The following is a 16,943-nucleotide window of genomic DNA, read 5'->3' as shown; positions in this document are numbered from 1 at the left end:
TGAGAGGATGTTTCCCCTCATGCGGGAGTGTAGAACTACGGGACATAGTTTAAAAATTAGGGGTCTCCTATTTAAGACTGAGATAAGGAGAATTTTTTTCTCTTCGAAGGTCATTAGTCTGTGGAATTATCTTCCCCAGAAAGCAGTAGAGGCTGTGTAATTGAATATATTCAAGGCTGAGTTAGATAGATTTTTGATCAGCAAGGAGTCAAGGGTAATGGGGCAGCAGACAGGAAAGTGAGATTGAGGCCACAATCAGATCAGCCATGAATTCATTGACCGGTGCATCAGACTTGAGGGGTTGAATGGCCTACTCCTGTCCTGAATGCTTGTGTTCTTGTGCAACAACAGATTCAAAATGGCATCACTCTGTGTAAAGAAATTCCACCTAAAATTACAGAAGCAAAATACTGCAGATGCTGGAAATCTGAAATAAGAACAATAAGTGCTGGAAATACCCAACAGATCGGGTAGCACCTGTGGAGAGACACAGAGTTAATGGCCGGAATTTTCCAGCCCCTCATGCCGGTGGTTCCGCTGATGGGAATGGAGATTTCAATGGCTCACCGGCCCCACTGGCTGGAAAATTCCAGCCAACATTTCAGATTGCGATAACCTTTTATCAGGACAGGTGAATGGATGAGCCAGTTTTGATGAAAGGTTATCTCGACCGGAAACAATGGCCTGGATTGTCACAATGACTGAGAACCTCTCCAATGCAGAAGAGGCCAAAATCCAAAAGTCCCACCCTGAACACGGCACCTACCATTTTGGCAGGGGTGGGATCAGGGCTGAGTCGGAATTTGCACATGCACATTTTGTGGAGGCAGATGCCTAAATAAGACAGAATACACCTTCTGTCATGCCTGATTTTCATTAGCCAGGAGTGGGAAACACAGCATGTGCAGAGTAGACCTGCTAGAGCAAGTTTATGGTGGAGTACCCTTTTGGAGAGGTAGGGTACCTTTTTGGATATAGTCCTGGGACACATTTGGGGGAGGTCAGGTGTCCTTTGGGATTGTTAAAAATTGACATGAGTATGCGCAAAATGTGCATAAACCCATTAGAACTATCAAGAGAGCTGTCAAGAGGAACTGTCAAAAGGAACTATCTAGAAGGCTGGCATGGAAAATATGAAGGGCCTTGGGGGTGGGTAGAGGGCATGAGGGGCATGGGTTGGCATTGATGGCGCATCAAAAGTGTGTGGGGGTGTGAGGATGAGGGCTGGAGGGCTGTTTTTTGTTTTAATGGTTTTTTTTAACCTTTGACAAAGTGCCTGTGCAACAGCAATAACCTGCTCACTGACACTCAGTTTGCATTCTGTCAGGGCCACTCGGTTTCTGAACTCGTTATAGGCTTAGTCCAAATATGGACAAAGGAGCTGAATTCAAGAAGTGAGGTGAGAGTGACTGCCCTTGACATCAAGGCAGCATTTGACCAAGTGTGGCATCAAGGATCCCTGGCAAAATTGAAATCAATGGGAATTGGGGAAAACTTTCCACTGGCTGGAACCATATCTAGCACAAAATGGTTGTGGCCATTGGAGGCCAACATCTGAACCCCAGAACATTACTGCAGGAGTTCCTCAGGGTAGTGTCCTAAGCCCAATCATCTTCAGGCTTCATCAATGAGCTTCCCTCCATCATAAGGTCAGAAGTGGGGAAGTTCAGCATAATTCACAACTCTTCAGATATTGAAGCAATCCATGTCCATATGCAGCAAGGCCTGGACAATATTCAGGCTTGGGCTGATAAATGGCTAGTAATATTCACGCCCCACAAATACCAGGCAAACATCATCTCCAACAAGAAGAAATTTAACCATCTCCCCTTGGGACTCAATGACATGACCATCGCTGAATCCCCAGCCATCAACATCCCTAGGGGTTGCCATTGACCAGAAACCAGCTAGATAAATACTGTGGCTACAAGAGCAGATCAGGAGCTAGGAATTCTGCAGCAAGAAACTCACCTCCTGAATCCCAAAAGCTTGTTCACCATCTACAGGACACAAGTTAGGAATGTGATGAAATACTTTCCACTTGCCTGGACATGTGCAGGACCAACTACACACAAGAAACTCTACACCATCCAGGATAAAGTAGCCAGCTTTTGGTACCCCATCCACCACTTTAAACATTCACTCCCTCCACCACCAACATACAGTGGCAGCAGTGTATATCATGTACAAGATGCATTCCAGCAATTTGTTAATCCTCCTTTGACAACACCTTCCAAACCCACCACCTCTACCACCTAGAAGGATAAGGGCTGCAGGTGCAAGGGAACATCAACACCTACAAGTTCCTCTCCAAGCCATACACCATTCTGACTTGGAACCATATTTCTGCCTCGAGGTTTCATTGTTACCATTCACAGACCCTTGCTCCCCTTCACCACTTCATCCCTCTTCTCCTGCACCATCGTTCGTAACAGGAGGCTCACATATCTGGCTTCAGGCACCAATATTTATATGGTGCTCCAAAAGACAAAAAGTGTGCATTTACAAGTAACCCACTCACTGCTCTGCCTGATGGCCTCTGTTCTCAGCCCCTCCTACACAGTGCTCTCCTTGTGACCTCGAAGGAGGCGGTGGCTACCTGCTCACTTGTCTCAGCTTGCAGCTGAGATGCGCGTGGTGGTCGTCCTCATTGTGCAGGTGCCAGTAGAGGCACCTCCAGAGGCTGCAGCATTGGCATTGTTGTAGGGACAGCCTCTGTCATTTGGCCCTGGAGGGGAACACAAGCCGGGGCACAACTGGCATCCCTTCCAGATATCTCTGCACCATCAACACAGCTGACCAGTCAAGGCTAAATAGTGTACCATGCATTCTAGTCACACACTCCATGTCCTGACGCATATGTCTCACCATGAGGTTAGCCTTTTACTCAATGGAGGAACTCATGCACTCTTAGCCCTGAACCATTGTGACTCACATGAGCTGATAGACTCCTCCATTCCCTGCCAATGACCCTGCACTGCCTCAGGGAACTCCGACATGTGGGAGCATAATCTCCTGCTGCTGGTCTAGGTAGAGCCTCCTTTCCTGTTGACTTCCGAGGCCCTGCACCTGTGCCTGACTGAGCAGGGCTGTGTCTGTCTTCTATCCTTCAAGGGACACTGTACATGGCTGCCTCTGCTTCTGGCATCTTCTCCTGGACACTTGTGACATGCTCACCACCTAGTGTCACCCTATCTAAACATGCACGAAGACCCACTGAGGTGACTATCTGTGCTGGTGGTGGGTGAGCTTGTGAGGTGTGTTGGTGCTTGGTCTAAGCTCTGTTTCGGCTGCGCTCAGCCTGGTGATAGTTCAGGAATTGGTATTATTGCCTCGACATTCGCACCTGTGGGAGATACAAGAAGAAATCATGAGAACAAGCCTTGGAGAACAGAAGCCTCTGCAGTACTGAACTTCCTAAAGCAACTCAGTCTTCAGCAATGCTGTCGGATAGGGTGGGGTGCAACTCATCCACTTAATGAACGCATTTCATTCTTTAATCACTATCTCCATCTGGTTGTCCATCTCACCTTGTCCAACTTCCTCGTGGCCAGTGACCCTGGTGATATCTCTGCCTCCCTCCTTCATGCAATAATTACATGTAGGTATGGAACCTGTTCTCCTGTCTTGGTCCTCTCTTGGGCATTATGTGCCCTTTTCCCCTACAAGGACAAAAGAGAGTGTTTGAAAGGCTCTGCTGGCACTATAGCTAACAGTAACTGCTCCGATTCATAGGTTGCTGCATGTCTCAGTGCTGCCAGCTTTTCAACAGCACTATGGCCATGAGCCCTGCTGAGGGGTCATTTAGTGCCTTGGGCACATTCTTCTCCCATGTTGAGGAGCAATATAGGCCCCGAGATCCTCCAGCTGGAGTGTCTGCTAAAGAATGAATACCTAAAGGCCTATCCTGTGGGTTTAGTGTTGCATTCAGCTTGCCAGAGTGAATAAGGTCATTGAACCTCTTACTATACTGAACCCTGCTTTTTAAAATTCTTTCAGGGATGTAGGCATCGCTGGCTAGGCCAGCATTTATTGCCCATCCCTAACTGTCATTGAGAAGATAATGATGAGCAACCTTTGAACTGTTGCAGTCCATGTGCTTTAGGTACACCCACAATGCTGTTAGGGAGGTAATTCCATGATTTTGACTCAGCGACAATGAAGGAACACCGATTTATTTCCAAGTCAGGATGGTATGTGGCTTGGAGGGGAACTTGCATGTCATGGTGTTCCTATACATCTGCTGCCCTTGTCCACCTAGTTGGTAGAGGTTGTGGTTTGGAAGGTGATGTCGAAAGAGCCTTGGTGAGGGCATCTTGTAGATGGTACACACTGCTGCCACCGTGCATCCGTGGCAGAGGGAGTGCATGTTTAATGTGGTGGATAGGGTGCCGATCAAGTCCAGGGTGGTGTTGAGCTTCTTAAGTGTTGTTGGAGATGCACTCACCCAGGCAAGTGGAGAGCATTCCATCACACTCTTGACTTGTGCCTTGTAGGTGGCTTTGGGGAGTCAGGAGGTGAGTTACTCACTACAGAATTCCCAGCTTCTGATCGGCTCTTGTAGCCTCGGTTTTTATATGGCTGGTCCGATTTCAGTTTCTGGTCAATGGTAAACCCCAGGATGTTGATAGTGGGGGATTCAGTGATGGTAATGTTGTTGAATGTCAAGGGGAGACAATTAAATTCTCTCTTGCTGCCTGGCATTTGAGTGGCACCAATCTTACTTTTCTGGGCATCACACTCCTACTCATAGTACTGGTGACCTCCATCCTGGATTGCTTGGTTTGGGAGAGTGATCTTCTGCTTCACGGAGGGCCTCTGGGTTCATATTCACAAAACAAGGACTGTCCTGCCCTGGGTTCTAGGCCTCTGCCTCTTCTGTGACATCCTTCCATCGCAAGTAATGCAATGAAATGGCAGCCACAGTAACTGCTGCTATGGTCTGTTTAAATCAGGCCTGCTCCCTTTCGGTCCCGCCTTTGCTTCTCCTCTGGCAGGTGCTAATTGGCTGCTCAAACCACCATCTAGCCAATTAGCAGTCTGCCTCTGTAAAAATCAGGGGCTGTAACTGCTTCCCTTGGGGGATAGGATTAAGACCCATAAACAGTCCCAATGTCCATTTCCCACTCCTGGAAGGAAAAGCATGCCCCTATTTTCAATAGACAAAGGACATGAACCAAGTTTCCCATTTTAATGCCCGTTGGGTATAGAGGACAACACTCTTCTTTGTTGTTAAAGAAAGAGGAGATTCCTGGTAGCTGCAGCACTGGAACTAGGAACCTGGAGCTCGTATTCTCAATTGACATTTGCACTTGAGCTTCCTATTGGGAACAATTTCAAGTCTTGACTAGGTCATCTATGAGAGGAAAGGAAAACTGATAGGGTGGAGTCCCTTCCGACATCACTCCAACTTGCCTTCTGGGCAGTTGATCAAGAAGCAGTGATAACAGAAAAGGAGACTAGCACTATCCAGGTATCCTGATAAATGAGGATGAAGGGAATTAACTGGGAAAGGGAAAGCAAATAAGGAGAAGAAAATAACTGAGGAGTTATAAGATTTAGATCCAAGTTAATAATGCTTTTTGATAGTGGATTTGAGTTCCTTTTTTCTCCCCTAATGTAACCAATAGGAGTTTTGTTGCAGTTTTTTTTAACTAAACTATGCCATAGTCATCTGAATGTAATTTCTATTAAAACCAATGCCTAACACACAGTAAAAGATTGATACTTTGAGTCTGAATTACTTGAATACACTGGGGAACTAGCTCATTTTTAAATTAAAAATGTTTGAATTCCAATTCAATCTCCAGCTAAACATTGTACTGCAAATCTATAATTTAACAAAGAAAACTACAATTTTAACAAGCATAAGTACTTGATACTTTTTTAAAAATTAGCGTTTAGCAACTTTCCTACTAGATATTGGGAATTACTCCCTGCCCTTTATTGAACCCATGATGAATCTGTGATTTCATTAAAACGGAGGTTGATAGTGATTATACAGGGCGACTCAATCCATCAAGTTACGTCCAGGCAGAAAAATCGAAAATTATTCCTAATTTCTCAATGTTCCCCTGGCCAGCCACCATCCTCTGTCAACTCCAACTTATTTCAACTCAAATGTTCATACCCTATACTATACATAAACCTACTTGCCTATTAAGAGTGAAGTACAATGGATCTTTGTCCCCAAACCCATAAATCTCGTTTTTCTTCAAATCCATCCATGACCCCTCAACAACCTCTTCAATTTTACAGCGGTTCCAATTCCCTTAATTTTCTGACTTTGGCCTGTTCTGCATCTGCTCCCCCTGCCCCTGACCCTCACTCCATATCTCAAAATTAGTGGCAGAGCTTGCAGATGCTTTGGCCTTACTCTCTTGATTTTCCTCCCTGAATTCCTTCACCCCTCCCTCCACATTTAAACATGCTCTCAAACAAGTTTTTATCAAAGCTTTCATTCATCACCTTAACTCAGCTCCCATTGTTTTATCTTCTTTTCCTATTTCAATTCGTTTTCTGCGCTTCCCACCACCCCCCAACCTCCACCATCACCTATTAAAGTGCTGTTCAAAGTTTTTTCTTTGAAGTCAATATATAAATGCAAGTTGTCAGTCTTTTAAAATTTGCAATTTAATTCCTGTTTCAGTCTCTTACCTGTAATAATAAAGTTAATATTTCTTTCATCCTTTCCTACTTTGTTTAAAGCCAAGCAGCGATAAATTCCAGAAATATTAGCTTCAGCCACCACCAGAACACTAACAGTCTAAAAGAAAAAGGTGGAAAAATACAATCATGTACATTCTATTAATTTTCTCATCAAATGGAAACTTTCCTTTAGTAATGGTGTGACAGGTACAATTATTCAATGGCCCTAGTTATTCATTTACATAATTGTGAAATTGTTATATTTCAACCCTTTGAAAATGTTTTATTCCAAAACAATGATATTGGTAGAATAACAGGAAAGCTTTCTCTGTACAACCATTACATCTTTATTGTTCTGTTCCTGCCTTTGAATATGTGCAGGCAGATTTGATTTGTGTCTCGCTTAGCGATAGCTGAGGCTGGTTTTGTAGCATCAGTTCCAGCCAGGTAGTACTTTATTTATATTGATCTACAGTCCTTCTCCTCAGAAGAGAGCTCTCTTATTCCAGGTATGGGTACAGATGGGAATTTCTTCACTCTAAACCCTTAAATCAACTCTCGATAGCTTTCAAACATGCTTAGACAGTACTGTCATGCAGTTTAAAACAAATGATGTGAGGCTGCCTCATCTAAAGGGTCTCAAAATGCAATTCTCTGAACTCATGTTTACTGCACCTCTACAGTTACACTTTATTGTCACTGCAAAATTTCAGTATAAATGTACCATTTAATGATGTAATGTAGCAAAAATGTTCCATATACAAGTAGAGTGCCTCAGCTCCAGTAACCTCAGGACCGAGTCCATAACGGATCTCGGAACTAGCTGGTTTTCAGGGGGAAAAATCCAGAACCCATTAATTAAGTGAATAGGGGACACAGTATGATCTCTCTTCTTTTGGGTGTGGTGGGGTCAAGGTTCACTAAACCACCCCGAGCATGGGAAACAAATGTCAGATTTTCAGACACTTGCCATTTTTCGGGTAGCTGGATTTGAGGTACTCTACCTGTAATAGAATTAATAGTAATGGTAATCTGAAGTTTTAGCTTGAATTGAATACATATTTGTTTGTTTCAGTGAATACTGTGTTTTTTTGGAGAACTTGTTTTGTATCACTTTGCTGTTTTTACCATTTTCAGCTACTATCAACCTCCCTATCTTTCAAAATCAGCAATGGGACATTGGAATTCTCTTTGTTGCATTCAGTATTATAATTATTATCAGTTTAGCCATGAAGTACAGCAGCATTAAAAAATGGACACCATTTGATTTTATTGTCCAAAAGAAGAATGATCTCAGGATAATCCCAAAGCACTTTAAAGCCAATCAAGTACTTTTGGAGAGTGGTCGCTGCTGTAATACAGACAATCAATTTGTGTAGAGCAAGATTTCAGAAACTGCATTGAGATAAATGACAAGATTATTTGCTTTAAGTGTTGGTTGAAGGATAAAAGTTAACCAGGACATTGGGAAAACTCGTCTTCTCATAGTTGCTTAGTAGTACAGCGCTTGAGTGTAGCTAAAACTAGCCAATTTAAATGTACATATAGACTGTTTCTCCCTTAATGATATGTAACTAAAAAAACTGGACTAATAATCTAGAGGACATAAGTTCAAATCTTACCATGACAGTTTGAGGGGTCAGTTAAAAACATTTGGAAATAAGAAACTGATATCAGTGAAGGTGACCATGAATTTGCTGGATTATCATAAAACCCCAACTACTTCACTAATCCCTTTTAGAGATGGAAGCCCACCATCCTTAGCCAATTTAGCCTATGTGGAACTCCAACCCACATCAATGTGGTTGACAAACCAGCAAGCCATTCAGTTACCAACACCTTCTCAGGACAATTAGTCATAGGTACCCTGAGTAAAGTTCCTTCTAAGCTGTGTGGCCACAGAGCCACTAGAAGGAACCTAAAGTCCCCACGTACATTCGTACAAAATGTTTAAAAGAGATGCACAGGTAAACAACTTGCCCACACACTTCAAAATAATAGAGAGAATGGAATTCATCCCCAGAAAGAATAAAAAGAAGTTTTCAAAAGTTCTTACTATCTGCCAGGCTATTCTTAAAAAGAGTAATGCTGCTCAACCAGTGCCAAAACTGTTCCACAATGAACCAGTAGAAGACACATTTGTGATGATACAGTCTGGATAACATATGCTTTTATCTCCCTCTCACAAGCTATCCACCCAAGAGCTGTTGAAATTCATCCCATGTGTGGTACAGAGATTTAAGTGATCAGCAGCCCTGGACCTTGAACCTGAAAGCATTCAATCATAATTTACAATGACAACAGACTGGGCGTTTTGGTAATTGAATGATCCATGACTTTAAACTGTTTTAAACATATATACTGTGAGTATCTCTAACAGAATGGCATGACCTTTGGGGTGTGGGGTATGGAAACCTTATCTCAGGAAAACAGTGATGGAGCTTTTTTTAATAGAGTTTAATAATTTAAGGGCACTATCTCTGCTAAGCTATAATTACCTTGTTCAACTCTTCTCATTTGTAAAGGAGTTTGTGCGGAAATGTTGCTAAAACATTACGGTCATCATTCTGCTTTAATCAGAGCGAATTTGTGCTCATTTCCTGTGCTTTCCTTCAGCCCTGATATGTACAATCTTTAATTATTAGGGGGTCATATTAAGGAGAACATTAATTACATTACCATCATTATGTTGGCCATTCTGATAAATCCTTTGGCCTACAATTCTTTGATTTCAGGGACTTCGTTTCATACAATGTTTTACAACCAGTGATAAAAGATTGTTCATGGCTTTGAATAGAATTGCACTATTGAAATATTGTACATACAAAGAAATGTTTAATGACATAATGCAACATGAATGTTGTTTTGAATATATAAGTGTCTTACTGCAATCACCATGCAATGTAGAGATAACTAATGTCAGTCTGATCAGTAATTTTCATTATGTAACTCGGCAGAATTTTTAAAAACTACAGTGCTACTATCAACAAGATTTTACCTTTTCAATGGATTTCAGCTCTAAAAAATTAAACAAAAGCCACAATTCCTAAGAACACTAGATATCTAGGACATCCTGTGGCAAGATTCTCTGAGATTCTTAGAGAGTCATAACATACATTCGATTCCTCTGCTAACATAATTTGGTCATTCATACAGTAAATAAAAATGGCTTATCTCAGTGACCATTATGTCTGGAACTCAGAGAGTAAGAGAAGGAGGGAAAAAAGCACAAATCTGACTAATATAGTGGTCAGTGGTCATGGCTCCAAGTCCCATTAAATACTCAAGAATATCATCTTGAGTGGTCTGAATAACAGCATTCTGAGCTGTGAACATTCTATGACTATATGATAAGCCAAATGACCATAAATTTTCTGTTTCTATGAGAGCTGACCCAAATGCCATCACATTCAAACTATTATGCACTGCATCCATTTTCAAAATAATGCATTGAATAATTTCAGAATTACATGATAAAAAAGAATTTGCATTTAGAAAGCCACTTTCATGACCTCAGAATGTTCCAAAGTGGTTTACAGCCAAGAAGGTACTTTTTGAAGTGTATTCACCATTGTAATGTCAGACATTTGTGTTCAGCATGATCCCACAAACAGCAATGACCAGATAACCAATGTCAGTGATGTTAGTTGAGGGATATATATTGCCCACAATACAGGAGGAGCCCCCACGATCCTTTCCAAAGAATGCATGGAATCTCTTGTGTGAACCTGAGAGGGCAGGTAGGGCCTCAGTTTAATATCTCAAATAAAAAATGATACCTCCAACAGTGCAGCACTCCCTCATTACTGCACTTAAGTCTACCTGAATTGTGCACTCAAGTCTCTGAGGTAACTATAAAGCCCAGTGTTTTTGATTACCTTGTTTTTTTCCACTAATCCAAAGCAATTTGTTATGTAACTATATTTAAACACATGTTTAGTGATGAGAAAGGAAATTATTAACAGCCCATGCAGTGGGTGAGAATTTACTGCGTACCTTCAAAATAGGTTTGGTTCAGTTCCCAGCTGAGGTGGAAATCATAGTTTACAAAAGATAAGTAAGTAATATAAATCAAAGTCAGTGCAATCACCTGGACTAGTTTTGATCACCTGAGAAATTTTCTTGATTATTTTTCTTCTAAACTGGCCTAGATTTTAGCTTGGCCAATGAAATTGTATGGTTGCTGGTAGTGAGTGGTGCAGAGAATCATAATGCTAAAGGCACCATGAGACAAGTTCAGTGGACCAGCTGGTCTTATCTGTCCAGTATTTTCATATCTAACATGATCCCATTGTAAATGCCAAATATTGACTGAAAATGTACTATTCAAGCTATGTATTTTCATGTTTTCATGCTGTACTCTCAAACCCATTTGGAAGTGTTGAGATGAGCTAAGTGCATTTCATATACATGCCAGTGGGAAGTGAAATCTTTATTCCCATTAGTTAGGGTTGAATTAAATATTAAATCCATTCCCAGAAGAGAATAGATGAGAAGTGCCATAGAAAAATCAAGACAAAAAATTATTTTCCAAAAACATAAAAAGCCTTAACTCAAAGATCCATTGATTAAGTGTTAAGACCTACAATCTTATAAACAGATAAAACTGGAAGTTTCCCATGATGAAGGTGCAATTGTTTCTGTATACCTTGCATCGGTTGGTTCTAGAATGGCTTAAGCATGGACATGGAAATAGGTGCCCTGTCCACTCAGGAGAGATGTTGAATATATGTAAGAAGACAAGTACATGAAGAAGAACTTAAAAGCCACAGTAATGCCTGAGATATACCAAAGTAATTCTACCTGCAGACAAAATCACATATTTATAATATATTTGTAAAGTATTTGAAATGATATTGACCAGAATTGATGTATTTGTAGATGCACATTAGTTCCTAATATATACCTTTTCTTTCCCTTCCAGTAATTCTGGTCTTTCACTTATGGCATGAATCTTATTTCCAGGCATATTGATGTTGCTGCCAAATGCATCCAGAAAAACAGTGCTGCTTTCAGTCTCTGATGCTTCACACCTGGAAACAGCATTTAAAATTCATTATAGCATTGATAAAATGTTTACATGATTTCACTTATCATTAGGTCTTAAAATGGAAACCACTGACCCTTTTAAAAAGCTAACTTTTAAAAAACTAATGTGTACAAAATACCAATAATATACCATATGGTTTCCTAAAGATATGGATTCCAATAATCTGAGATTAAATACTTCTTCCCTTATTTGTCTACCCACATATTGTAGATGAGCTTCCTTTGAGAGATATGGCATCGAGAGCTCACCCATTAGTGAGTATTTTCTGTCACTAAATGGGGATTCAAAGTAGATGCCCTGGAAATATTATCTAAACAAGAAAATCAGAGAAGGAAGGTCATCCTTCTATTTGAATGTTCTAATTGAATTTTTTTGAAGAGGTTACTAAAGTAGTGGATGGGGGCATGTCTATGGATGTTACTTATATGAGATTCCAGAAGGCAATTAATAAAGACCTTCATAAGAGACTGTTAGCTAAATTTAAAGTACATGGAATTGAAAGCAAATTATTGGCCTGGTTAGGATATTGGCCGAATGGAAGGAGACAGAGAATAGGCATAATGGGCAGATACTCTAATTGGGGGGGTGTCACTGGTGGTGTCCTGCATGGATCTGTATTAGGTCCTCAGCTATTCATCGTTTTTATTATTGACTTAGATGATGGGATAGAAAATGGCACATCCAAATTTGCTGATGACACAAAAGATAGGCAGCATTGTAAGCAATGTAGATGGAAGCATTGCCCGCACTGTGGAGAGCCATGCAGTTCTGCAATCGGGCTCGACAGCCACGTTAGAACACACAACAGATGACTGTAAGCACTCAAGAAATGGCCTTTTTTGATAGTGAAGGAAAACCAATGACGATGAGATGCAAGTTAACATTACAAAGAGATATTGATAGGTTAATTGAATGGGGAAAAGCTGTGGCAAATGGATTTCAATGTAGGAAGAGATGAGGTGCTGCTCCTCAAGCTTATGCTGAGCTTCTTTGCAACACTGCAGCAGGTTGAGGACAGAGACATCAGTATAAGAGCAAGATGGAGAATTAAAATGACAGGAGACCAGAAATTCCAGTCATCCTTATAGCCCTCTGGATTCAACACAATTTCTGCCCCATTTTGTTTCCTCTTCTCTGCATGTTTTGGTCTTAATTTTGTTTTTCCCTTGTTTTTGCTCTTGGATAGATTCAGTTCCTAAGGACTTATGAAAGACATGCAATTGACCTGAAAAGTTAACTTTGTTTCTCTCTTCACAGATGCTGCCTGACCTGCTGAGGATTTTCTGATTTTTATTTACTCAGAAAATGTAGATCACTTCTATGTGAACTCAATACAATTAAAGATTTTAATCAGTTTGTTTGTGCCTGATATCTGAGGGATATCTTGTGGTATTTGTTAAAATATACAATGCCTTGCCAGCTTTTTATGAATTTAGCCACCAATCACTTCAATCTCCTTGATTTTAGTCACTTTTTTGAAGGCACATTGGGATCAGTTTGTTGAACGAATTTGTCTGAAGCCTTCAAAAATAAATAGCAGATCAGATAGTTTCTGGAAACACTGAGAAGAGGGCACTAAGAATTAAAGGTAATTTTAATAGAATCAAGAATATTAATTGCACCATAATTTAGCAAAACAGTGTCTCAACTTCCAAGTTCAGAGCAGGGCCAGATACCAGGCCCCCTCCACTGTCTGACATTCCATGGGGGACACCAGGTCCCTGCAAGCAGAGGCCATTGGTCAGGAAGGACACCAGGCAGGGATTCGGTCAGCCCTGGGGGCTTTTGGGATAAGGGGCAAGCTGGGGTGGAGACTGATCTTGGAGTATGGGCTGAAGAAGGGGCACAGCAAGAAGCCTCATGGAGAGAGTAGGACAGTAGCAAGGAGCTGGAGCAGAAGTTTGAGACTGGTAAGTCACAGCATTGAGGAGCCAAGGCCATGAATAGGGCAGACCAAAGGCTCTGACAGTAGCTTGAGTGCTGAGAATTAGGAGGGGAATGATTGAACAGCTGCTGGAGATCTAGACAGATCACGTGGACAGCATCTCTGAGTTTGAGAGGTCACGAGAAGAGAAAGATCCCCTTCATGTCTGGGAGACAAGTTTATCTGGGTCACATGATCACTGGAAATTAGCAGTTGGAACTCCACAAACTGAACTCTACTAACCCGCTGTTTAGAGATCAAGAATTAAGCTCTCCGTGGTATCCTGGTGAGTCTGGAGTTTTGGCTGTGAATGTCTATTCTAAATAGCTAAGTTTTTCTGTTAATATTTATAAAGATCTGATGCCAGCGGAATAAAGAGTCCCTGTTTTATAATCTTCTTGAGTTTGTGTGCTTGAATCTCAAGTTACATAAGCTTAACAGCTACTGAAACAATTATGTTACTTCATAATATATTTGTTTAGAAGTTAGAGATCGCATCAAAGTCTAGAATAGTATTATTCTGCCACTTTCTGAAAACAGGATCATGTGAGATTGTGTACCTGAGATAACTCAATATTAACTCATGCATTCACCCACCACCACCCCCCCACCCCCAGCCTCTCACACTCTCTGTAGCCATTCACCCAGTATCCACCATAAGCAAACCTCAGGAGCCACGTGGAGATGAAAAAAGTAAACACAGCTCCTCAATCTTACATACTTGATAGTAACAAAAATCCCATTCATAAAACCTATTCAAATCTTTTAAATCACCTCTTATAAAAACAAACAAGCCTCTAATCAGACTCCACCTCAAAGACAGCTAATCCTTTAATAGCCTCTTTAAGCTGTCGATCAACTTGTGAACTCAGAACCCCCTGCTGAGATAATTGTGGTTTTGGAAACTCAGCCTTGCATTCATAATGACATAATTAGATCCCTTGGGAAAATGTCAACAAAGAGCTCTATTGAAATTTTAGGATGAGATGCTACTATTTTTCTAACCGATGTCTGTCAATCAAAGCAGTCCAGAATGGTGGCACACACTGAATGACAGCTACAGCCTATTTTTTTAAGTTTAAAGAGCAGGGAATTTAAAAACGTCAGATCATGACAGTTATTCAGATCTTATCTGTCCTTCAACAACATTTACATCTACTCCAACAATTTGTGACTCCCACACTTTGGGTTAAGGCCCTTGCAACAGCCAAAATGGGGTCTGTCTGAACTCAGCATTGAGTTCAAATGGCCCAGCTGAGTTTGGGTTTCCCTCCTGTGTGAATGATGCCTTGCCCCTTCAGTCTACTGGCAAAAATTGGATCTGTAGGAAATAGAGGCAGGACTTCTACGCCCACATCCAATACGCCATTTTTAAAGGTGTGCAGAGTCTTTCTGAATTTGCATAAATCTGGCTCGTAGATCACATTTAGAGAAATATAATTTGGCTGAACTCAAGTTGCCCTGAGTCTAAGTTGTTGTTATTATAAGGAGCATTGTTATTATAATATTGGATATCAGGCTGGATTTTACATTTTTCAGCAGGATGAGGGAGGCAGAACAAAAAGTGAATGGTCCGCTTGCTCCTGGCTCCGCCATCCCAGAACATCAAATCAAGCATCAGTTTAGGTTGACTATGGAAAAGGACAAGGAACAATCCAGAGTAAGAATTATTAATTGGAGGGCAGCCAATTTCATTGGGATGAGAATGGATTTGGCCTAGATAAATTGGAAGCACATATTGGCAGGCAAAACTGTAACTGAACAATTGGCTGCCTTTACAGAATGACAGAATTACAAGACGAGATTGTTCCCCTGAGAGGGAAAGGTAGGGTGAACAAATCCAAAGCCCCCTGGAAGACAGATGTCAAGTGGATAATGTAATTAAGAACCACAGGCTCAATACAGAAGGTTCAGGGAGGAATTGAAAAAGCTAATAAAAGTAACAAAGAGAGAGTGTGAGAAGGGTCTGGTAATTAACATAAAAGGGAATGCAAAGATCTTCTACAGGCACATAAATAGTAAATCTCGGTGCTGAGGAAGCTTTCAGGACAAAATTAATAATCACTTGGGCAAATGCAGGTTAATTAAGAAAAACAAGTATAGATTTGTTCAGGGCAAATCATGTTTAACTTGCTTTAGTTTTCTCTTGAAGTAACAGAGAGGATTAATGAGGATAAAGCTGTTGATGTGGTATACATGGACTTCCAAAAGGCATTTGATAAAGTGCTGCACAACAGACTTGTGAGCAAATTTAGAGCTCATGGAATAAAAAGGACAGTAATGAGTATGAGATTGGCTGTGTGACAGGAACAGAGAGTAGTGGTGAGTGGCTGTTTTTCGACTGGAGAAAGGTTTATTGTTGAGTTCCCAAGGGATCGGTGTTAGGACTCGTGCTTTATAATTAGGGAAATAGAGTACAAAAGCAAGGAAGTTATGATTAACCTGTAAAAAAACTGGTTTGGCCTCAACCGGAGTCTCGCATTTAGATCTGTGCACCACACTTTAGAAGGATCTGAAGATAACAGAGAGACTACAGAAAAGATTCACGAGAATGTTTCCAGGGATGAGGAACTTCAGCTATGTAGAGAGATTGGAGAAGCTGGACCTGTTGCCCTTGGAGAATAGAAGGTTGAGAGGAGATTCAATAGAAGTATTCAAAATCATGAGGGGTCTGGACAGAGCACATAGAAAGAAACTTTTCCCATTGGTGGAAGGATCGAGAACCTGAGGGCACAGGTTTAAAGTAATTGGAAAAAGAAGCAGTGGCAACATGAGAAAAATCTTTTCCATGCAGTGGTTAGGATCTGGAATGCACTGCCTGAGGGTGTGATAGAGACAGATTCAACCATGACATTCAAAAGGGAAAAGGAGAAACTTACAGGGCCATGGGGAAAAGGTGAGGGAGTGGCACTAGGTGAATTGGTCTTTCAGACAGCCAGCATAGAAATGATGGGCTGAATGCCTCCTTCTCTGCTGTACCCATTCTATGAATCTATAAAGCCTACCTCTTTGACTAAGCTATTGGCATTGGTCCTAATATCACCTTATGTGGCCTGAAGTCAAAGTTTGTTAATAACACTCCTATGAAGCGCCTTGGAATGTTTTACTATGTTGAAGCTGCTGTATAAGTGTAAGTTGGTGTTTTGTTTGTTAACAAAGTAATGGAGGCATGGTAGATTGTCTCAAAGTTAAAGCACTGTGATTGCTGCTGAAAAAGTACATGTTCCCTTGCAGGATCCTCGCACATGGTCAAAGGGAAGTTGTAGATTGAGCTGCTGAGTAGTATCCCTTGAAATTCATGTGTGCAGGAGCATGTAAGGC

General features: G+C 41.2%; 1 protein-coding gene across 3 annotated transcripts in view; it reads right to left on the bottom strand.

Annotated features, from left to right (window-relative positions):
• Positions 1-16,943, bottom strand: part of flt1 (fms related receptor tyrosine kinase 1) — a 243,360-nt gene that overhangs the window by 98,201 nt on the left and 128,216 nt on the right. For all 3 annotated transcript variants that reach the window (XM_041198845.1, XM_041198847.1, XM_041198846.1), the window contains exons 11-12: positions 11,555-11,681; positions 6,658-6,766 (exon numbers count right to left, since the gene is read on the bottom strand). In XM_041198845.1, the coding sequence (XP_041054779.1) occupies positions 6,658-6,766; positions 11,555-11,681 (236 nt within the window). The remainder of the gene's footprint in view (positions 1-6,657; positions 6,767-11,554; positions 11,682-16,943) is intronic.

Source organism: Carcharodon carcharias, chromosome 11 (assembly GCF_017639515.1).
Source record: "Carcharodon carcharias isolate sCarCar2 chromosome 11, sCarCar2.pri, whole genome shotgun sequence".
Classification (NCBI taxonomy): domain Eukaryota; kingdom Metazoa; phylum Chordata; class Chondrichthyes; order Lamniformes; family Lamnidae; genus Carcharodon; species Carcharodon carcharias.
Note: the sequence above shows the minus strand (reverse complement) of the source record. Positions and strands in the feature narration are given on the sequence as shown.